Below are 24,771 nucleotides of genomic sequence, written 5' to 3' on the forward strand. Positions count from 1 at the left end.
ATATTCCTCATTCTGCACAGCCCCGCAGTTTATTCCATCTGCACAGCACAAGTTTATTCTCTCCCCATCTGCAGAGCCCCTCATTTTATTCCCCATCCTGTGCACAGACCCTCATTTTATTCCCCCTCCTGTGCACAGACCCCCATTTTATTCCCCCTCTCTTCATTGACCCTCATTTTATTCTCCCCATGTGCACAGCCCTTTATATTATTCCCCTCATCTGCAAAGCCCTTCCTCTCATTTTATACCCCCCTGCACAGCCCCTCATTTTATGACCCCCTTCCACAGTAATATAAGAATTACCAAAAAAAAAGCTCATACATAATCCAGGCTCCTGGTCCTCCGTCTCCTCTTCTGTGAAGTACAGCAGTGGACAGCACAATGACATCACTACATCATGCTGCCCGCTATCCTCTGCTGGTCGATATAGCCACAGCCAGTCTGAGCATTGCGGTCCGATTTATACAACTGTCTGACTGTGCCCTTGCAACCAGTTTTGTTTGGCTGCAGCGGAAGTACAAAGACTGGCAGAAGACCAGAGAAGTCCTGGAACAGGAGCGACAGGAGATTGGTAAGGCAAGTATTATTTTTCTTATTATTTTAAAACATTTTGATTGTTTTTTTAAACCAAAAACTGCATAACCTGTAGTAACACAAAAAAAAACTCCACCAAAAAGCATAAACATACATACGGTATTAAAATTTTTGATACGCTGCTGTATAAAAATAAGCAGAATTCTGAAAGTGAAGAGCAGACACACAAGGTTACAGTGGAACAGGTGACATTTGTAAATGATACTGGTTGTGGAGCTTTGCTCGCTGGTGCATGAAGCCCTTATACAGTATAAAGCAATATTTCTCAATGTTGTAATTTAATTCCTAGAACAGAAACTACAGAGGTTTATTGGAAGGTTGAGGTATGAAAGTATTATGGGAGGGTTTCAAAAACAACAGGGTGTGGGTTAGGAGATGATTTGGAGTTAAAACTTGTGTGTCCTGAATAACCAAATAGTTTCTATAATGCTTGGCTTCACCTAGATTTTCAGCTTAGAAGTGGAATTCAGAATCTCCAAACTTTTACAATTATGTAGAATAACTTTAATACATATGATTTCCTTAATTTACATTTTTGATTAATAAAACGAATTCAAAATGTTTATAGGTAAAACCACTTCTATAGAAAAGTGACAATGGTGCACGAGCACTTTTATTAGCCATTTTTATCGGAATAGCAGTGATGACCAGAGTGGTAGGAAGTGAAGTGTTTGTAAACTGATAACTCATTTGGTGGCATTTATTGCTGTTAATTTTGCAGAATCCACTATCGCAACAAAACACAAAATAGTACATGTGGCCTCCTTCAGCACAACCCAAAATAAATATAGAGCACACCCCCTAAAGAAATACAGGTATATAAACACAAAAATTTAATGAAAACCCATGACCAAAGTCATTACAAAAGACCCTCTGGAAATAACACCCCAAATAAAAAGCACTTAAGACCAATTAAAAAAAATATGGACACCATACCAGATCCATCCCCTGGTTTACATGAGGTGTTTCTTCCTGTTTACAGACCCACAACCAGAACATCTGTGTTACATCTCCACTGAGACCTGATCTTTCAACATCTGATTCTGTCACCAAGCGCCACCTTAGTCATTTTGTGGGCAGCGTTGATGATGAAGAAATGTCAGGACCAAACTCTCTGGGCGGTGCTAGCTTTGTCCAGTTAGAAATGCTGGTAGGGCTGGGAGCTGTATTGGTGCCAAGTTTGTTAGTATGGGTGTGTATGCTGTTCGGCAGGAATAATAAGCTCCATGCTTTGGCCAATGGGTCAGGTCAGCATGGCACCCTACTTAATGCCCAGCATAATACTGGGAGGTGCCAGCTATAAGTTATACTTGCCTTGAATGAGCCAGTTTGTCTCCCGTTTCTGACTGTGGCCCATGTTTAGACAATCCTGACTATTATCTTCCTGTCCCTTACCTACTGGGGGTATTTATTCTGTTTCCTGACAATCCTCTGCCAGCTCACTACTGTAGTCAGCAGCTACTCTGTGGACCCAACCCATGGGCCCCTGTGTAAGCTAGGATCCCTGAACAGGAGTTACAGTATGAAGGCCAATTCTGGGATTTGAGAGGCCTAAGCCTGTTTATGAAAGCCTTCTAAAAAGCTGCAAGGCTACCATGCACTGTCCCCTTGTGAGACTTTATTTAGTTAAGTTGCAACAGCACCAACAGTCTCAAGACCAGACCTTTATACACACGTGGTCAAAATTGTTGGTACCCATCGTTTAATGACAGAAAAACACACAATGGTCACAGAAATAATTTGAATCTGACAAAAGTAATAATAAATCAAAAATCTATGAAAATGAACTAATGAAAGTCAGACATTGCATTTCAACCATGCTTCCACAGAATTTTTTCAAAAATAAAACTCATAAAATAGGCCTGGACAGAAATGATGGTACCCCTGAAAATAATGTGACAAAAGGGACATATTAAAGCAAGGTGTGTCCACTAATTAGCATCACAGGTGTCTACATCTTGGAATCAGTGAGTGGGCCTGTATAGAGGGCTACAGATACTCACTGTGCTGTTTGGTGACATGGTGTGTATCACACTCAACATGGACCAGAGGAAGTGAAGGAAAGAGTTGTCTCAGGAGATTAGAAAGAAAATTATAGGCAAACATGTTAAACGGAATCTGTCACCCTATTTTAGCCCTATCAGCTGCCATCACCGCCATCAGGGGCTTATCTACAGCATTCTGTAATGCTGTAGATAAGCCCCCGATGTAACCTGAAAGATAAGAAAAAAAGAGTTAGATTATACTCACCCCGACGTTAAGTCCGGTCCAATGGGTGTCGCCATTCCATCCGGCGCCTCCCATCTTCATACGATGATGTCCTCCTCCTTGCTTCTCCCTCGGCTCCTGCGAAGGCGTGCTTTCTCTGCCCTGTTAAGGGCAAAGTAAATTACTGCAGTGTGCAGGCGCCGTGAAAGGTCAGACAGGTCCAGCACCTACGCACTGCAGTACTTTACTTTGCCCTTAACAGGGCAGAGAAAGCACGCCTTCGCAGGAGCCGAGGGAGGAGCAAGGAGGAGGACATCATCGTATGAAGATGGGAGGCGCCGGACCGGACCGCGACACCCACTGCACCCGACCGCCCCCCACCCCAGTGAGTATCATCTAAAGTGTTTTTCTTCTCTTTCAGGTTTCATTGGGGGCTTATCTACAGCATTGCAGAATGCTGTAGATAAGCCCCTGATGGCGGTGGCCGCATCTTATAGGGCTAAAATGGGGTGACAGATTCCCTTTAAAGGTAAAAGTTATAAGACCATCTCCAAGCAGCTTGATATTCCCGTGTCTCTACAGTTGCACATATTATTCAGAAAACTAAACTCCGTGGGACTGCAGCCAACCTCCCTGGATGCGGCCTGAAGAGGAAAATTGATGACAAATCAAAGAGACGCATAATACAAATGGTAACAAAAGAGCCAAGAAAAACTTTTAAACAGATTAAAGGTGAACTTCAAGCTCAAGGAACATCAGTGTCGGATCGCACGATCCGTCGTTGTATCAGCCAATGTGGACTTCATGGGAGATGACCAAGGAGGACACCATTGTGGAAAAAATCTTAAAAAAGCCAGACTGGAATTTGCCAAACTACATGTTGACAAGCCACAAAGCTTCTGGGAGAATGTCTTATGGACAGATGAGACAAAAATGGAACTTTTTGGCAAGGCACATCAGCTCTATGTTCACAGACAGAAAAATGAAACATATCAAGAAAAGAACACTGTCCCTACTGTGAAACATGGAGGAGGCTTTATGTTTTGGCGCTGCTTTGCTACATCTGACACAGGGTGTCTAGAATCTGTGAGGTGTACAATGAAATCTCAAGACTATCAATGGATTCTAGAGAGAAATGTGCTGCCCAGTGTCAGAAAGCTTGGTCTCAGTCTCATGTCATGGGTCTCGCAACAGGATAATGACCCAAAACACAAAGCTAAAAACACCAAAGAATGGCTAAGAGGAAAACATTGGACTATTCTGAAATGACCTTCTATGAGCCCAGATCTAAATCCTATTGAGCATCTTTGGAAAGAGCGGAAACATGCCGTCTGGAAAAGGCAACCTTCAAACATGAAACAACTGGAGCAGTTTGCTCTTGAGGAGTGGGCCAAAATACCCGTCGAGAGGTGCAGAAGCCTCGTTGACAGTTACAGAAATCATTTGCAGTGACTGCCTCAAAAAGTTGTGTAACAAAATATTAAGTTAAGGCTACCATCATTTCTGTCCAGGCCTATTTCATGAGTTTTACTTTTCAAAAAGTTCTGTGGAAGCATGGTTGAAAAGCAATTTCTGACTTCCATTTGTTCATTTTCAAAGATTTTTGATTTATTATTACTTTCGTCAGATTCAAGTTATATCTGTGACCATTGTGTTTTTTTCTGTCATTAAATGAGGGGTACCAACCTCTCCCTATTCCTACGCCTCACATTTGAAGGCCACTGCAGGCAATGTCCTCAAACACTTACATGTCAGGACGATGCTTTCAGTCAGGCTCAGCAGTGGGGGGTGGAGCACAGGAACAAGGAAGGAGGAGTATATAGGCATCCTACATTTACTGGTTCGTCCAAGAGATCTCACCTTTTTTGGAGTGTTCAGGACATTTTGCAAGAGTTGTCAAGTGCAAGAGCATTTGAGCCAAAAACTAGAATGAATCAACAAAGAAGGAAGAGTATATAAAGGAAGGATTTCTATTTTTTCTGGATTCACTGCTATATTTGTTTCAAAGGCTGTCAATAAAGCCTCTTTCACACATCAGTCTTTTAGAATCAGTCACAATCTATCAAAGTGTTGAAAAAATGGATCCTGTGCAGATTGTAAAAAAACTGATGCACCGGATCCGAAGCAGGAGTTGTAGGAATTTTAAAGGAACAGAAATTTGGGAAGAAGAGAGAGAGAGGAGAAAGGAGAGAGAGGGGGGAGAGGGAGAGAAAGAGGGAGAGGGGGAGAGAGAATTTTTATGTGCCAGAATGGCTGTGGGGGTTAAATTAAAGGAAGAGAAATTGTTCAGGACATGCTCAGTGACGGATTCCGTCATTTGACAGACAGCGTCGGATCCTGCGCCCATAGGATTCCATTATAGCCAACGACAGACGGCGCTGGATCCGTCGCTGTCCAACTTTTCAACGTACACAAAAAACGTTACTATGTCCGTTGTCTCCGGCCGACATAGAATTTATGACGGATCCGTCAAACGACGGATGAAACATGCGGCCATCCGTCACTAATACAAGTCTATGAGAAAAAAATGGATCCAGTGGCATCATTCACTGGATCCGTTTTTTTCAAAAAAAGGACGGATTGTGACTGATGGCAAAAAACTGATGTGTGAAAGAGGCCTAAAACATCCACAAAAACTGCATGTGTGGTTACAGCCCTGGACCAACTAAACATCTTTGTTCTAGGACCAAAAAAGGAGAATTAAAGATGTGTTGGATCGGTTTAGCAGTGGGGCTTATCCTCACTGACATCCTCATTACTTACGTTTGATCTCTGGATTCCATACGATAGGCTTTATTTAGAACAGGAAGGTTTATAGGTTGGCTATTTGGGGTGAAAAAAACACTATTAAACTACAGATATGGGGTTAATCTGCAGGTTACTAGAGTTCTGAATTTGCCCAATGCCCGCCGTTAGAGCAAGGAGGAAACTAACTTTATCTCCCTAGGCAGCGTTCGACTTACAGTCATAGGAGGGGTCCACCTCCTTAAAAGGTTATTTTAAATAAAATTTTAGGGAGCAGCCTGACCGTGGTTTTACCATATTCTGTTTGTTATGAAGCTGATCCATTAATACACATAATGGACGAATGTATGACAAGTCCAATCATGTTGTAATAAAGGTAGCTAACTAGCCACAACCCTATTATTAGACAAAAACTCTCAGGGCACTCGACAGCTGTACAATAAATGTAGAGTGATAAGTTAGAAATTTAGCACATTTTTCACTCTATTTTTTTAAAGCACTTTTTTTTGAGCCGTTGAGACATTAAGAGTATTCTCTGACAGTTTTTTTCTGGGATTTTAAAGCAGATCCACATAGAAATCCACTCATTAACACACCCTCATAATGAGCCCAATAAATTTCAAATGATTGTTGTTCCAAACATAGGCTTACATAAAGAATCGTATTTTTAGGTTGGGCTACGAGTGCAACACTGATGCAACCACGATGCCATTTTAGTGGCACACAGTTCTGTTTTTTTGTTGTTGTTGTAAAATCATGAGATCAATTTAAATACTGTAACGCCTGCTTAATGACACTTTTTTGGATGCAACACAGTCATTATGCCATGTACCCATACTGTTAAATACAGACTAAAGGCCCCATACATAATGGACCCGATCTGTGCTCCTGTACTGTTAAATATAGACTAAAGGACCACAAACACCCTAGACCCAATGTCAACAGGTTCTGCCAATGGTCAAATGTGTTTGCCAACTGATGGTCGGGAGAGATGTTGATTGTGCATGCCCAATATCGGACTGCGGATCACATTATCCTCAATGGAGATAGGCTGCCAGCTCTCCAAGCAGCACTTGTCAGAATGAGCACTCGTGTGTATGGGAAAGTTGGCTAACATGGCTGTCTGCTGAATGATCGGCTGAGGCATTGTTCGGCAGACAGCCATCTGGTAAGTATGGCCAGCTTTAAATAAGTGGGGCATAAAACGAAATTCAGTATTTAGCCTGCATCATGTGAGTTCTGTTTTTTTCTTCCTTCCATGCTTTTCCGCTGCATTTTGCTGAGCTATCTTCATCTAGAATTTCTTCTAGAATGGTAATACACTTATGATCAACAATAGGGATGTCATACAATTGTAACCCATACATATTATTATAGTGGCTGTCCACTTGCACACGGACTAACATGTTGGCACACAGAGCCTCCATAAATGATCCATGACTCAAATTCATGTATCATCTAGACAAATAGTCCCCAACCTTTCTGACCTTGAGAGTCACATTCAGTTTACAGTATAGAGAGGGTCGCGAGCCACATTCAGCACTGAGAGAGGGGCGCGAGCCACATCCAGCTCCCACCCCCTTCAAAATAGTGTCAACCAAAGCCCCCATTACAGGAATAATGATAACCAAAGCTTTTCCACAGAAATAACTCCAAAGCAGTACACTGAGATCCAGGGGTTCCCACAATTCAGTATTCTCCCATCAAGGACTCCCAATACACTGTCACATCCAGCTTTGAGCACCTCCTCTAATAGGTAGTACCATCCTCCAGCGTACCATACCTAATACATCTCTAAGACCAGTATATAGGCATCCAGATCTGCTCTTCTGTGCAGGGCTACTCACAAAATTCACGATTTTGAGATGTGCTCCTCGTACCTGTTTGCTAGACCTGCAGCTAATGCACCAAGCTGGCAGACAGTTGCGAGCCACAATTCATGGGACCGCGAGCCACATGTGCCTGCCGAGATACAGGGTGGGGACCCCTGATCTAGACCCTGTGGTTCTCTCTCACCCATGACAGCACCATGGAGAGAGGGGATCCGCCCTTCAGGGACAGGAACCTACAGATAAAAGGGCGGTACCTCTCCTCCGCCTTCAGTTGGGTTCCTGTTGCTGACGGGCGACCCACAGGACGAGCGGTACCTGTATCTGGTCTGGATCCGGGGCCGACCTGACCGGGGGATGGCAGCGGGGAGGCCCCTGCCACGGCGGGTGCGGTGCCCGAGGCCGCCAACGTTGGGGCCGATGCGGGCTGCCAGGTGAGCGGGGGGGAGATGTCGGAGCTGCCGCTCCGGAGAGGAGGTCGGGGCTCGCAGGGACCCGGTAAACGCACGCAGCACCATGGTACAGAGGTGTACCAAAATGGCCGCTGCCCCCGAAGTATATACCGGCTTCCGGGTCCCAGAAATCGGCGCATGCGCAGGAGCACTCTCCCCGGCAGAAGTGGTGCAGGATGGGAGCGGTGATGTCACACGCCGGGAAATTTGAAATGGTGGAGCTGCAAAAACACTCCTGGCTGGAAGCGATCCTATGCATAATGGGGGACAGCAACCAGCACCAGAAGCAGCAGCCCAGGCAGCAGCTTAAGCAGCAGCACCACCACCACCACCATCATCGACAAAAGGAACGAGATAGGAATAATGGCTGTTCCAGCAGTCACTCCACGCAGCGCAGCACAACAGCCGCAAGGAGCAAATCGCCACCAGGAGATCAGCTTGTACAGGACCTGACTCCGTCTCCCGAATCGGTACCTGCAGCCGCGTACTTTCGGGTGAGTGATCTTCGTGAATGTTCACCATTGTAATAGAATTCCTTTCCCTTATTAGGGAAAGAAGAAGGGGAAAAAGAAGAACAGGGAGTGCCTAATGTACTAATCCCCTACCTATATCATGGGAGAAAAAACTCTGCGAATTTTGTACAAAGGAAGTCCTTTGTCAGGAAATCCCGGATGTCGCCTCTGACCTAAGAGCCGCAATGAAATCGGAGGCTCAGAGTGCCCTTAAATCCCTTAAACACAGGGATAAAATAAAAAAGAAAGACACGATAGAGGTTTCCCAATCTGAACCCTCGACGTCGGGGGAGATCACTTTTAGTACCTCGGAATCCGGCTCCTCATCCTCTGACGAGGAAACAGGGGGACATCAGTTTTCCCCTAGAAGAGGTAGACATGCTAGTGAGGGCTGTAAGGTCTACCATGGGGGTGTTGGATCCTAGGCCCGATAAAACAGTCCAGGACATAATGTTCGGGGGACTAGGCCAAAAAAAGCGGAGAGTGTTCCCACTAAACGAAAATGTTCAGGGCCTAATCAAAAAAAAAATGGGAGAAACCAGATAGAAAAAACACCACCGTCCCTTCCCTAAAAATGAAATATCCCTTCGATGAAGAGGCATCTACGTCTTGGGATAAAGCCCCGAAGCTCGACATAACAGTTGCAAAGGCCTCAATGAAATTCGCTCTTCCCTTTGAGGACATGGGTATCCTCAAGGATCCCCTAGATAAAAAGGCAAACACCTTTCGTTAAGGGGCATGGGAATCAGCAGGAGGTAATCTCAGGCCAGCTATAGCGGCGACATGTACCTCAAGAGCCCTAATGGTATGGGTGGATCAACTTGAGAAGCAACTAAGGGAAGGGACACCAAGGGATAAGATCCTGGATTCCATCCCAGTAATAAGGGGAGCAGCTGCCTTTTTAGCGGACTCATCGGCCGACTCGGTACGGTTATCGTCCAAGGCAGCAGCACTTTCAAATGCAGCCAGAAGAATACTATGGCTCAAAAGTTGGCCAGGGGACCTACAGACTAAAATGAAACTGTGTTCGATCCCCTGTGAAGGGAAGTTCCTTTTCGGGGAGACGTTAGACGACATCCTCCAGAAGGCAGGGGATAAAAAGAAGGGGTTTCCAAACCTGGGACCTGCAGCATTCAAGAGGCCCTTTCGGAATAGGAAATTCTTTCAGAGGAGACCACCGAGGGAACAAAAGTGGGACGACAGGAGAAGAGATAGAGGGTTTCTCTTCAGTAACTCGTCCCGAGACAAAAAGCCCCCTAAGTGACATTTTGCCCAGGGTGGGGGGGAAGGTTAACCCTTTTCCTTCCAGCCTGGAAGAAAATCTCAAACAACCCCTGGATATTAAACCTAATCCAGGAGGGGTTGAGAATAGACTTCCTTTCTCTCCAACCTCAAAAGTTCATAGTGACCCCACTAAGATCCGGTACGCAAGAGCAGAAAGCTCTAGAAAGCGAGGTCCTAAGCCTGGTAAAAAAAGGAGTCCTCCAGGAGGTTCCCCTTCAGGGGATGGGCAGGTGTTATGAATGAGTCACCGAGGAGGAAAAAACAAAAAGCAAGCTAAGCCCAGAAAACTGGAGAGGTTGGCAACTAGCGGATTGCAGACCCCTGAACCCATCCACACAACTAGCAGTAGCCGTGGAGCGTGCCTACGGTGGTCCTAGACGCCTCGTCATGGCCGGAGAACTAAATAAGCCTAAAGAAAGAAAGGGAAAATCTAAACTGCCCCAGAGCAGACCCCAAAGCAATAGACAGCCCCCAACATGTATTGTCGGTGAAACAAGATGAAAACACAAACACAGATAGAAAGATAGGCTGAGCAAACGATGGGGCCCTCACTAACTAGAAAGGACAGGAAAGAAAAGCTGCTGTCTGCAATCACGCAAAAAATCCTGTCAAAAAAATGGCCAACACGTCTGATAGAAAAAGGCCCTGAAGTTGCTAGACTTCAATTCCCAATATCAGCACTCAGGTATATTCTGAAGACAGAGCAAAGAGATCAACTGATCAGAGACAAAATGGGGATTCAGCCCAGTCCCAGCCAGGGCTGGCTGAACACAAAAACTAAGTAAACCAGACGAAAACTCATATGAACAATAGCAGAGAAAACTTAGCTTTAAGAAGGCAGGAACCAAACTGGAAACCAGAAGCCACAGTCAGGAGAAATCACCAGCAAGAAACTAGGGAGTCGGCTGCCCCAAACCCAATCAGAAACTCCCGATGCCCAACCACAGTCCCCCTCCTCAGGCGGCCGGTCCCTGCCACCCAGACCAGCCCCACCACCCCCCTTCACCAACAGAGGGAGCCCAGACAGAGAACCCACCACCCCCCTGCCAGCACAGCCAGCCCCACAACCCCCACCAGAAGCCAGAGGCAAACCCGAAAATGAGCCCACAACAGGCAGGGGGTTCTACTCCCCTCTTTTCCTGGTGACCAAACCAGACGGCACCTTTCGGACAATCAGAAATGTAAAAAAATTAAACAGATATGTCAGGAATCAAAGCTTGAAGATGGAGTCAATCTGGTCCACCACCAAAATCCTGTTCCCGAACTGCGTTATGACGGTATTAGATCTCAGCGACGCCTATTATCACGTCCCCATTCACAAAGACTCCAGAAAATATCTCAGATTAGCTGTCACAATAAATGGCAAGATAAAAGAATTCCAGTACAGAGCCTTGCCGTTCGGAATATCTGTAGCTCCACAGGTTTTTACCAAAATAGTAGCGGAAATGATGGCCCATATAAGGGAGCAAGACATAATAATAATCCCGTATCTAGACGACTTCTTAATAGCGAGCAGTTCGACTCAAAAAATGCCGGGAACAGAGGGACAAGGTGATGGACACTCTACAGAGACTGGGCTGGCTTCTAAGTATGAAAAAATCAAGATTGGAGCCCAGCAGAGTGCAGGAATTCTTGGGTCTAACGCTGGACTCAAACATTCAAGAGTGTCGCCTCCCAGACCGCAAGAAGGAGAAAATTGCTCAAATAATAACAAGAGCAATCCAAAATCCCTCCATGACATTAAGGAAAGTTATGTCACTGCTGGGTTCTCTCTCCACCTACTTGCCAGCAGTCCAATGGGCTCAGTTACATACGAGAGATCTCCAGTGGGACGTTTTAGCAAACCAGTCAGCAGTAGGGGGCCACGTAGAGGGTCGCATTACCCTAAATGCAAAAACTATTCATTCCCTAGCTTTTTGGGGGAACCAAGACAATCTCTCCAAAGGAATCCCCTGGGTAACAAAAACAACACACATAGTTACCACGGACGCCAGTCCTACAGCATGGGGAGCGCACTTGAACAGTGAGGTGGCTCAGGGTGCGTGGGGAAGTCAAGAATTAGAAGCCTCCTCGAACCAGAAAGAGCTTTTGGCAGTAGGCCACGCGTTAACACACTTCCTACCCCTGCTCCAAGGTCATCATGTCCGCATATTTTCAGACAATCAAGTCATAGTGGCCTATATAAATCATCAGGGGGGAACCAGGTCCCGAGCCCTAATGGACACATCTTCCAAAGTCCTCAAACTAGCAGAATCAAATCTGCTATCTCTGTCAGCACTACACATCCGGGGCATAGAGAATCAAAGAGCAGACTTTCTGAGCCGCACCCAATTGCAGCAAGGGGAATGGGTCCTAAAGCAGTACGTTTTTCAGCAGATTGTAAAAATGTGGGGGACCCCGGACATAGATCTGTTTGCCGACTTCAGGAACAAAAAAGTGGAAACATTCTGTTCCCTAGACCCCAGGGGGAATCCTCTTGCTCTGGACGCATTTATACTCCCATGGACACAGAGCCTAACATATGCCTTTCCCCCGATCATTCTTATTCCGGCAGTACTGAGGAAAGTCAGGGAAGATGGGACAAGAATGATATTAATAGCCCCCTTCTGGCCCAAAAGAACCTGGTTCTCCTGGCTAAGAATGCTCTCGGTAACCGACCCATGGATCCTTCCGGATCTCCCGGATCTGCTATCTCAGGGGCCGGTGTTACACCCTCGGGCAGTGAACCTCCATTTAACAGCATGGAATTTGAGAGGGCACTGATGAGGGACAGGGGATTCTTAGAGAACCTGATCACTACATTACAAAAAAGTAGAAAACTGATTACGATGAGAGCTTATGGGAGAACCTGGAAAAAATTCCTATCCTCTTCTGAGGTAAAGGTCCAGGATGGGGTCCAGATTAATAAGATCCTAGAATTTCTACAAAAGGGCCTAGAACAGGGTCTGGCGGTCAACACACTAAAGGTTCAAGTAGCAGCTTTGGGTGCCCTTTATAACCAGGATGTGGCAGGTAACCCTTGGGTGGTACGATTCATTAAGGCGGCAACCAGGTCTAGGCCAGTAGCTAGTCAAAGGTTACCGTCATGGGACCTGAATCTTGTACTGTCCACACTGACAGGGCCTCGGTTCAAACCTATTCACTCAGCATCCCTAAGAATCCTGTCATTAAAAACGGTACTTCTGGTGGCACTAACATCAGCTTGCAGGGTGAGCGATATTCAAGCCCTGTCAGCGGGGCCACCTTTTACAAAAATTCAAGAGGATAGAGTCATTTTAAAACCTGAGCCGGCCTATCTACTTAAAGTGTCATCACATTTCCATAGGTCGCAAGAGGTAGTCCTTCCTCCCTTCTGCCCAAATCCTAAGAATAGGGGAGAAGAAAAATTCCACACCCTAGATGTGAAGAGGTGCCTAGTACAGTACTTAGAGGCCACCAAAAAATATAAGAAGGAAGGTTCTCTCTTTGTGTGCTTCCAGGGACCTCGGAAGGGACTCAAAGCATCTAAGAGTACCCTGGCAAGGTGGATAAGGGATGCCATTGCCCTGGCATATTCATCCAGTGGAAATACCATCCCGGAAGGGTTGAGAGCCCATTCCACAAGAGCGATGGCGACCTCATGGGCTGAAAGATCTGAGGTATCAATAGAACAGATCTGTAAGGAGGCCACCTGGTCATCACCTTCAACCTTTTTCAGACACTATCGATTAGATCTAGCCTCTACGTCTGACATGACCTTCGGGAGAAGGGTCCTTCAGGTGGTGGTCCCTCCCTAAGCTACCAATCTCTGTAATTCTCTCTGTGGTGCTGTCATGGGTGAGAGAGAATAGCTTAGTTACTCACCGATAACGGTGTTTCTCGGAACCCACGACAGCACCCGCTTATTTCCCTCCCATTCACGAGTGTGGTGAGTACGTTTTACTGTCTGTAGAGTGTTTCCGTTTAGGCACGGTGCTTCTTGATAAATAAGCAAAATTATAATGTTGTGTATATATTTCTGTTGTTTAACTAACCTGGAGACCCTCTGATGCTCTGTAACCAACTGAAGGCGGAGGAGAGGTACCGCCCTTTTATCTGTAGGTTCCTGTCCCTGAAGGGCGGATCCCCTCTCTCCGTGGTGCTGTCATGGGTTCCGAGAAACACCATTATCGGTGAGTAACTGAGCTATTTTTAAACAAATATTGTGGTTAGAAGAAATTTATCACCCATCCATATGATAAGTGATAACTGTGAGATTGAGTGTCTGACCGCTACAATCATCACCGATTCTGGAAAGGAGCATATTTATCCCCATTAGTATAGATTGGCAGTACACATGCTGGATCACCACTCCATTCATTCTCTATTGGGCTGATGGATTTCTCCAACAGCCCCATAGAGAATGAATGGAGCAATGATCGAGCAAGTGCACTGCCACTCCAATAACCACTATCAGGGGTAGAGGTGCCCTGATCTGGAGGTGGGAACTTCTTCCAACAGGAATGTCTTTAATGCGAGTGTATGACAAATCATCAGGTATTCATCTAGAATGTCATCCATGTGTCCGTTTTTCACATTCCTATGGCATCTGTGTCTATATATCAGCAATTAATAAAACGTAGAAGTGTCAGACTGCGGTGCCAAGTGCCCACCAGTAACAATGACTTTGGGGGGCCCACTTTACACCTGCATACAAATATTACACTCCCCTCGTTCACAAATTTAGCTGTATCTATATAATAATTCACTGGCTAGTATGGTTAATGAATGATGAGATGCTGATTTTTTTCTGTAGGGAGTGAATTATGCCAAGTACTGCTCATATAGTGGGGTTGGGGGCCCACCGGGGGATTGCCCTATCGGCCAGTCCGAGCCTGCGCACAAGACCAAACCCAGTTTCCTACGATAAGAGCCTAGTGCGTGCCAGACGGCACACGCATGGGGCGAGTCTTGAATGCACAAAGCCACAGAGAAGCAAATAGACGCTTGTTTTTGCAAAATTGCACAAAATTTGCACCTAAATTTCTGGGGCATGTAAAATCCCTCTGGGTGACAAAAATTAGCGACTATTTAAAAACTCGCACTCGAATCAACCGAAAACATGCGGCAACATTTGTAAGTATAACAGAAAAAAAAACAACCCAAAAAACATAAAATAGGCTGTAAAAAGGCGAAAACCACCAAACATGCAGTGCACAGACTCGTATGGCTAGAACCCAACCGGTGCTATGTGGAAGCAGCCCGCCTATCAGCAGCTGACAACACCCAAACCTCCTCTGGCTGACCTCATTAGCGCACTGTACACATCCCTCCAGCAGTGACCTTATTGGGCGGAGCTATGACAAGCGACCTTCATAGGAGGAGTCAGGAGCACCATGTGACCGTAGCGTCAACTCCTTTATTTCTCCTCTTTTTGACCTTCTAGGGCGTGGCTAGTGAATTTCAGCTGGTCAGGCAGCGCTGTGACCCCGCCCACTCCAATCTGTCCTCGCCACGCTATTGGCTGCTGCATCTCCTGAGTACGCGAACCGGAAGCGCCTCTTGCGCCAGCTGGTTGTCATTTCTCTGTGTGCTCGGTGCTGACTAGAAGGACGGGGAGGAGCAGCGGAGACGGACGGAGCCTGGCGAAAGGGATTGTAATCCCCCCGTCCCCCACACCGAGAGCCCGTTCTCCTTCTTCTCATACACACTGCTGTCACCGGGGCGGGGGAGCAGAGCCAACCATATGCTGTAATGTCACAGAGCCTGGCAGGCGAGCTGCAGCGCTAGGCACGTCGTCTGGAGCGCTGCTGTCACTGAGGAGCCGCTTCGTGAGGTAATGGTCGGTGAGCTTCCGACGTCAGCTTACTTTCTGTCTATTCTGGGCAGAGGAGGAGACGCTCGCACCGAGGCCCCTCACCTCTCGCCAGTGCTGCCCTTCATGGAGTGAGCCCAGCCCAGCTCCACCACACCAAAGAGCCATTTGGTAGCTTGCCCCCCCCCACCCTTCATCCCCCTCCTGAGGTAAATGTCTGGCGAGCATTGCCACCATTAGAGAATCCTCTGTGGAGACTTGGCCTCGAGAAGAAAAAAGCAAGACCCTGCTATATTTGCCCCCGAAATTAGGAATAAATGGGGGATTACGGCTTTGGAGTGCTGGTGCAAAATAACACTGGGAATAAATCTGCGTTTCCAGTCAGGTTTCACCCACATCTTCAGCCTCCTCACCACCATCAGAACGCCAGCCCGAGCCCCGCCGCCTTCATCAACAACACCCCTGCCAATGGCAACAGTGCGGGCTCGGCCTGGCTCTTTCCTGCCCCGGCTGCCCATAACATTCAGGATGAGATTCTGGGCTCTGACAAGTCCAAGTCCCAACAGGAACAGCAAGAGTCCTTAGAAAAACAGCAGCTGTCCCCGAGCCAAAGCCAAGAGGCCGGGATCCTGCCTGACCCCGAGAAGGTGAAAGCTGAGGAAAATCAAGGAGACTGCTCTTCAGAAAGCGGCAAGGAGAAAATAAGGATCGAGTCGCCTGTGTTGGCAGGGTTTGATTACCAAGAGGCGTCCGGGCTGGGGTCTTCTAACCAGACCTTGACCTCCTCCGCGTCCCCCCTCACAGGCTTCAGCAATTGGTCGGCTGCTATCGCCCCTTCTTCTAACACTATCATTAACGAGGATGCCAGTTTCTTCCACCAGGGAGGGGTCACTGCCGCTTCGGCTAATAATGGTGCTTTGCTGTTTCAAAATTTCCCTCACCACGTGAGCCCTGGCTTCGGAGGTAGCTTTTCTCCACAGATTGGACCCATGTCCCAACATCACCCCCACCACCCCCATTTTCAGCACCACCATAACCAACATCAACAGCAAAGGAGGTCTCCTGCCAGTCCGCACCCACCGCCGTTCCCTCACCGAAATGCTGCTTTTAACCAACTCCCCCATTTGGCCAATAATCTTAATAAACCTCCCTCTCCATGGAGCAGCTACCAAAGCCCTTCACCGACACCATCGTCTTCATGGAGCCCTGGTGGCAGCGGATATGGAGGATGGGGTGGGTCCCAAGGTAGGGACCACCGTAGAGGACTTAATGGAGGAATAACACCCTTGAATTCCATCTCGCCGTTAAAGAAGAATTTTGGGAATAACCACATCCAGTTGCAGAAGTATGCCAGGCCCAGTTCTGCCTTTGCACAAAAATCTTGGATGGAAGACAGCCTGAACAGAGCCGACAACATATTTCCATTTGCGGTGAGGATATGCATATGTTGTGTGTCTGAAAATTTGTGGACCTCATGTGTTTAAAGGAGACCTGTCACCGGGTCCAAGGTGGCCAGTTTTTGCCCTTATTTTATGCGCTTTGCTCTCCTTTAAAATCTATGGTTTCAGAAATATGGGCTGTTTAATTTATTGAGCACCGTATGGTAATTTTTATGGTGGCTCACGGGCTAATAATGCAGAGCAGCCTAAAGTCGTGCCCCCGTCTAAAGATCAGAAAAATTAGCAATGACTATATAGGCCCAAATCTTTTGGATCTGTACGGCCGTGTTAGGCTGTGTGCACACGCTGCGGATTTTGCTGCGGTGTACAGTAGCATGATTCCCTATGGGAATCAAAAACCGCAGTGCAGACGGTGCGGAGTTTTCCACGCGGATTATCTGCGGTTTTCAATCCGCAGAAAGAATTGACATGTCAAATCTTTCTGCGGATTCCCCTGCGGTTTGCCATCTCCTCCATTGAGGAGATGAAAAACCGCAGAGCAATCCGCAGGTAAAACCACAGGTATTTTGACCTGCGGATTTTACAAAATCCGCGCGGATGAATCCGCACCTAATCCGCAGCGTGTGCACACAGCCTTAAAGGGGAGCAGCAGGAATAAAATCAGAGCAAAAATTCCTATTTACTGTTTAAAGGGAATCTGTCACCCCTTTTTTTGAGATATCATTCAATTGTGTCACATAAGGATTCTCTTAGTACTTTTGCTTCCCCCTGACCCTGCACCTTTCATGCATAAATACCTTTTCTATATCTGTTCAGATGTATGTAAACTGACGCGGTGCGGTCCGATGGGCGGGGCTTATTCACCTGCTCACCCCCCCTCCTCCTCCCTGTCTTGCTCTACACAAGAAGAAATGCGTAGAGCAAGACAGGGAGGGGGGGAGCAGTTGAATAAGCCCCGGACAGCGGTAGTTTACATACTTCTGAACCGATATAAAAAAGGTATTTATGCATGAAAGGTGCGGGGTCAGGGGGAAGCAAAAGTAATAAGAGAATTCTTGTGACACAGAATTGAATGATATCATTATGATATCTCAAAAAAGGGGTGACAGATTCCCTTTAATGATGCATCATGCTATTTGCAGCCCCAGCGAAAATGGCACCGGTTATGTTCAGCTACGAGCTCGCATATAAAAACGATGCCTCCATCTACTCTAGTGCTGATGCTATTAATATATGACCCTAAGTGTCCATGGATTTAATCCCGGAAGACCCAGATACACTGCAGATTAGCACAGTGAGAAGAATGCACCACTGTGGACTGTGCTTTCCCTCACCGATCATTAGTGCTGGTTCTGATCCCCTACAGGTCAGTCCGGCTTCTCGCATTTCCATTTGGGTGCCTGTGCCAATATCAATAGTTGCGTCATTGTTGACCTTGAAATATTGCAGCAGAGCTCCAGTCCGTGTCCATGGCTCAGCGTTTGGCGATGGGCTCTGTACATTGCAGATAGCACATCAGCTGCTGGCCCATGGCCTCAGTCCCTTTTTAAAAATAGACAAGGGATCCTTATTGTTTCCATAACAAAGGTTACAGATTTTTCAGGTCAGCTGATGATACATCTCCCCTCAGTGAGATACAGGCTAATGGGGACTATTTATAGCCCTGGTATGTAAGAATGTGCGAAGCACTGCTGACTGCATTCCTGCACTTTCATGCCATACATGCAGCGTGGAGGGTAGATATCTTCTACACATCGGATACAGACCCATGCCAAAAGACAAACCCACCTGTACTGCATCTGTATGCTTGTCCTGGCACCTACCATGTATTTACTGCAGGTACTATACATTGAGGCTGAGATGTAAAAACCTCTAGTACAGCAAAAAAATGAGGGGGTACAATCATTGCGCTTATTAATATGTGAACACCCACCTGGCCCACTGTGTGTAGAGCAGTTTTATGCAGTGATGTTCCCAATCCAACCCTGCCCAATGCCTGCAGTGAATTTCTAGTCTTGGCAGTCAGTGGGTTACTATGACTGCTGGATTACTAGGCTGGCTTTGGCATGGTGGCTTGCAGTGTGCCATTTTATGTAAGAAGGCATGTCATGCTCCGCACAGTTCACAATATGATGCAATTCATGAATCCCCTTATTACATAACCACACCAGTGTCTGTCCACCGTGCATTATTAATTGCCGTCACCTTGTTCTTGATTCTTCAGCCATGTTGTGTTTTTTTTTTTTTTTTTTTTTTTTTTTTGTTTTTTTTTCTAACCTGGAAAGATTGAGGAAAATTTACTTTAGCCAGTGCACCAAGACTGGCACAATTGCCACATTTATACCTTTTTTGTGCCCTGGTTCATCTTATGGCTGTGAGCTTTCTGCATTATCTCTAGTTATATATTTCTTACTTTACAGATGCAGCTGAATTGCTCAACTTGCACTTATTTTCTAATATAAAGGCATTTTCTGACATTTCATTGCCTATTAATAAGCAAATGATATAAAATCTAAACTCACATTTCAGATCCGCTGCTTTGATGGTCCCTGCCAGCTCTTAAGTTAGTCATGTGCTGTATATCATTCATGGGACCACTGATGCCAATGATTGGCTGCAGTGGTCAAGTGAACTATGTTTGACTAGAGTTGACTCTGGTGCAGTTTCCATGTTAGTAGTTTGTTGCTGGTGGGTTGTAGAGTTTAAACCTCCTAAACCCCGTGGCATCCCAGGCACCCCTTCTTAATAGGTACCTGTGATGTCATGCCTGCATTGAGCTGTAATGTTATGGCATCGCCATGCCTACTAATCAGAAGAAACGCTGGGGATCGCAGCTGCTAGGAGGATGTTTTTGCATTGCTATGCATAGTCGGCCACGGATTTTAAAGGTGAAATATATATTATTACCTAGTAATAGGCAAACTTCATGAAATGCTGGAACACTCCTTTCAAGGCATGCACTCCTTGCTTGCCCTATGCCTTCGTACCATTTCTCCATTGCAGTATTGATGATGAACCCTGTGAGGGTCTCCTCACTGCAGCCTGTGCGTTGCCCTATGGTGACTCTTAAAGTCTATTAGTAACGCAGTCCTGTAACAGCAGTTTACACTGTTGCTACATTGCTACCATAGGAATAGCTTTAAATATTCAGGTTAGTGTAGAATCCCGGTCACTGCTGACGCCTTGTCCTTCAGAGGTTGATTGTCATTGCTTTGTATTCTTTTCTCCTCCTCACTAGTGAATAAATGTGGTTTCCATGCCATCGCAGGTGTCTCATGCCTTAAGAGGATCTCTACTGAAATGAATTTCTGCTTAATGCAGCAAGGATGGTTAAGGCCCAAGTAATCTGGAGAAAACTGCTTAGGGATGTGCTGCATTGAAAAGGAAGTGTATCCATAGTAACCGCACCGAGCTGTTCCTTGAGTCGGCTAAATGGGATATAGCTTGGATGTGTTTCCTTCTGAATATACATAGGTTTAATATTTGGGAAAAACTAGACGTCCATCTGAGCTCACTAGTAACGCAGTGTCGGGAGTATGATTTTCCACATTCATGGCTTCTAACACTTGCTTTGCTCTCAGGCCTGAAATACAGAACCACATTCAGGAGCTGCATAATAGGGAGGTATAGTTATAAAATACAGGTGTTGTTTCCAGTGGGCTCAATACCAGCTGTGTTCAAGTCACTGACTAGTCTACGCTTAAAAATTGCATTTGTAGAGGCTTCTGCAAGACAACAAGAATTTTTAGTCTTGTTTCCATCCGTATCCTTATATAATTCCAGATTTAACACCTAAAGTAGTCACTTTTGCAATTGGACTCTTACCCGGGAAGCAGATGGGGTCAGGTGTTAAACTGTGAGCAGGAGGTGGGGCGGCTGGTAGGTGTACCTGAATGTGAAATGTTACTGTCAGTAGATACAACACAGAGGGAGATAGTGTAATAGGTATAGTATCTAATTGTTCTTTAAAATGACATTCCAGCGGGTGTATGCTTCAGGGAGGAAAGAGTCACAACCAGCAGAGCGTCCAGTGAGGCAGGTGGACTTGATTGCGGGAGCGTACGGGACTGGCTGCTGGGTGGATCGGGAGCGTAGGGGACTGGCTGCTGGGTGGATCGGGAGCTGCAGGATGGTAGGCCTTTAAAACCAGAATATGGTTTGTAGCAACCCTCCCGGCGAGAACATGGTGAGGGCTCATTGGCCACATTGTGTGCCCTTGTTACAGAGCCTGAGATGACCTGTACTTTTTTTTTTTTTTTCAATGTTACCGCATCTGTGACCAGGTGCACAGCACAGGCAAGCTATTATATTATATATGGATCATAACAGAGCAATAGTGGTTTAGACATCATAGCTGGGTCATGAAGAAGGAGGTTATTATACATCATTATACATGGTGCGGTGGGCATTACATTATTCACTGTTATACCTTGCCTTGCTCATGGGTGAGGAGGGAGCATTATACATCATTATACCTTGGTCATGGGTTGTGGATACACCTGTGTCATTGGGAGGGATATTTATTCTTGGGACTTTATGGATGATATTATAAAATTATTATACCTGTGTCATTGTGGGGGATACTGTATATACATAATTATATAGTACCTAGGTTATTGGGGGGGATACTATATTATACATAATTATACCTAGGTCATTGGGGATATTATGTTACACGTTATGCCAGGTCATTAACCCAATTACACATATTTTTCCCTAGTCCCATTGCTCCTATTTTATGTACCAACCTTATTGTGGCACCTTATTAAACACCATTGAAAAGTCCAGATAGTGGCGATGCATGATATTACCCTAGTCCTGTGTGGATATTGCCTTCTTATAGAAGCTGATCAGATTAATTTGACAGGACTGATACCTCAAACTGATGTTGGGTTATGAGGCTATTCTTTTTGAGATACTCCAGGATAGCATCTTAGAAAATCCTCAAAGATTTTGCCCACAATAGAGGCAAACCTTACTGGCCTCTCATTTCTAGCCTCAGGTCTTGTCCCCTTTTTGACTATTGGCATCACATTTTCTATGCACTAGTCCTGTGGTACAGTTTTTGAATGTTAAAACTAATGTTCTGTTTATCATATTGCTTAAAGGGAATCTGTCACCCCTTTTTTTTGAGGTATCATATAACGAAATCATTCAATTGTGTGTCACATAAGGATTCTCTTAGTACTTTTTCTTCCTCCTGACCCCGCACCTTTCATGCATAAATACCTTTTTTATATCGGTTCAGATGTATGTAAACTGCTGCTGTCCGGTCCGCTGGGCGGGGCTTATTCAACTGCTCCCCCCCCCCCCCCCCTGTCTTGCTCTACACAAGAAGAAATGCATAGAACAAGACAGGAGAGGGGGAGCAGTTGAATAAGCCCCGCCCAGCGGACCGGACAGCGGCAGTTTACATACATCTGAACCGATGTAAAAAAGGTATTTATGCATGAAAGGTGCGGGGTCAGGGGGAAGCAAAAGTACTAAGAGAATCCTTATCATTCAATTGTGTGTCACATATCATTATATGATATCTCAAAAAAGGGGTGACAGATTCCCTTTAAGTGTGTATATACTGACAGACCATGTGACACTTAGGGTATGTGCACATGATAAGGAATGGCTTAGTAGTCAGAATTTGACGCAGGTGAAATGTGCACCAAATCTGCATCTGAGGTCACTGGCAGGTCACCTGCGTCTTTGATGCATTTTTTGCATGCGTTTTTGATGCGTTTCTTCATTGCGTGTGATTTTTGACACTTGAAATAAAGCTAATTGAAAGTTGGCTTCTGGGAAAAGGAAAAAAAAAAAGCTATTTCCTGTTTGCAGATATATTGGGGGTATGCTCCCACGGTCAGTAAACGCTGCAGGTTGGATGCTGCGTACATCCACAGCGTCCAGCTGTTACAGCGTAGTGGATGGGATGTCAAGAAATCCCATGCCCACTATGCGTGAATCGATGCCCGCGGCTTACCTGCAGAGATGGACATGCGGCGCATCTTTCCAGACCGCAGCATGTCAATTTATGTAGCGGAGACGCTCAGTCTCCGCTGCATAAATTGACCATACACTTTAATTAGATGCAGTAAAACCGCATTATCTTCCTAATCACATGCGTATTAAGTGCGGGAGCCCCCCCCCCCCCCCCCCCCCCCCCGTGGCTGCGATCGCTCTGATTGGCTGTTGAAAGCGAAACAGCCAATCAGAGCAATTGTAGTAATATTTCACCAATGAAATTTGATGAAATATTACTATCCAGCCATGGCCGATGCTGCATTATCATCGGCCATGGCTTGCGAGCGAGATCTGACCCCCCCTCCCACTGACTGACGGCGGCGATCTGCCACCGCCTTCAGCATCTGTTCAACCTCCCATTCCCTCCGCTCCCCCACATTCTGATTCCCCCCGGTACCTCCTATGTCCCTCCCGAATTCTTCATGGGCGCCCCCATCTTCCAAAATGGCAGGCACATGCGCAGTGCGCCCGGCAGATTCATTCATTCATTACAGGTACATTTTGATCACTGTGATAAACTCTATCACAGTGATCAAAATGAAAAAAGTAAATACACCCCCCGTTTATCACCCCCATAGGTAGGGAGATATAATAAAATAAAGAAAATATATTTATTATTAGGGTTGGGGTTGGAATTAGGGTTGGGGTTGGAATTAGGGTTGGGGTTGGAATTAGGGTTGGGGTTGGAATTAGGGTTGGGGTTGGAATTAGGGTTGGGGTTGGAATTGGGGTTGGGGTTGGAATTAGGGTTGGGGTTGGAATTGGGGTTGGGGTTGGAATTGGGGTTGGGGTTGGAATTGGGGTTGGGGTTGGAATTGGGGTTGGGGTTGGAATTGGGGTTGGAATTAGGGTTGGGCTTGTGGTTAGGGTTGTAGTTAGGGGTGTATTGGGGTTATGGTTGAGTTAGAATTGAGGGGTTTCCACTATTTAGGCACATCAGGTGGTCTCCAAACGACATGGCGCCACCGTTGATTCCAGGCAATTTTGCGTTCAAAAAGTCAACCCATGCTCCCTCCCTTCCGAGCCCCGTCGTGTGCCCAAGCAGTGGTTTATCCCCACATTTGGGGCATCAGCGTACTCGGGAAAAATTGCACAACAGCTTTGGGGGTCTAGTTTCTCCTGTTAGGCTATGTGCCACCGTATGCAGAAAATTTCTGCTTCAAAACCGGACTCCTTCCCAGAAAACGTGCGTTTTTTGCGTGTTTTCACTGTTCTGCGCGTTTTTGTGCAAAAAACGTGCGTTTTTGATGCGGAGGTTTTTTTTGTTTTTTTTTTGCGGGGGGAAAAAACGCATCAATGTGCAGAATTAGTTTAAAATGAATGGGATGCTTCTTGCATGCGTTTTGACCGGGACAAATGCTTCAAAAACGTGAAAAAATCGCTTACGTGGGCACACAGCCTTACCCTTGGGGAAATAAAAAATTGTGGGCTAAAAAAATTATTTTTGTGGAAAGATTTTTTTTTTTTTTTTTTTCTCGTCTCTGCGTTAAACTTCTGTGAAGCACTTGGGGGTTCCTCCAAGTGCTCACCACACATCTAGATAAGCTCCTTGGGGGGGTCTAGTTTCCAAAATGGGGGCACTTAGGGGGGGTTCTGCTGTTTAGACACATCAGGGGCTCTGTAAACGTAACATGACGCCCGCAGACCATTCCATCAAGTCGGCATTTCAAAACGTCACTACTTCCCTTCCGAACCCCAACGTGTGCCCAAACAGTGGTTTTCTCCCTCCCCCCCCCCCCCCCCCCACATATGGGTCTAGTTTCCAAAATGGGGTCACTTGTGGGGAGCTCCAATGTTTAGGCACTTTGGCTCCCCATACGTCCGCTAATGATTGAAACTAATTTTCCATTCAAAAAGTCAAGTGGCGCTCCTTCCTTTCTGAGCCCTGCTATGCACCAAAACAGTGGTTTATGACTACATATGAGGTATCAGTGTACTGCACACGGCAGGGCTCAGAAG

At 46.1% G+C, this 24,771-nt stretch overlaps 1 protein-coding gene across 2 annotated transcripts in view; it reads left to right on the plus strand.

Moving 5' to 3' along the window:
- The first annotated feature begins 15,135 nt into the window (after positions 1-15,135).
- CPEB4 (cytoplasmic polyadenylation element binding protein 4) overlaps positions 15,136-24,771 on the plus strand; it is a 93,188-nt gene continuing 83,552 nt past the window's right edge. For both annotated transcript variants that reach the window (XM_073575237.1, XM_073575238.1), the window contains exon 1: positions 15,136-16,827. In XM_073575237.1, coding sequence (XP_073431338.1) covers positions 15,715-16,827 — 1,113 coding nt within the window. In that variant the 5' untranslated portion in view covers positions 15,136-15,714. The remainder of the gene's footprint in view (positions 16,828-24,771) is intronic.

The sequence above is a fragment of the Dendrobates tinctorius genome, unplaced genomic scaffold (assembly GCF_039654945.1).
Source record: "Dendrobates tinctorius isolate UK_male_01 unplaced genomic scaffold, ASM3965494v1 ptg000043l, whole genome shotgun sequence".
Taxonomy (NCBI): Eukaryota; Metazoa; Chordata; class Amphibia; order Anura; family Dendrobatidae; genus Dendrobates; species Dendrobates tinctorius.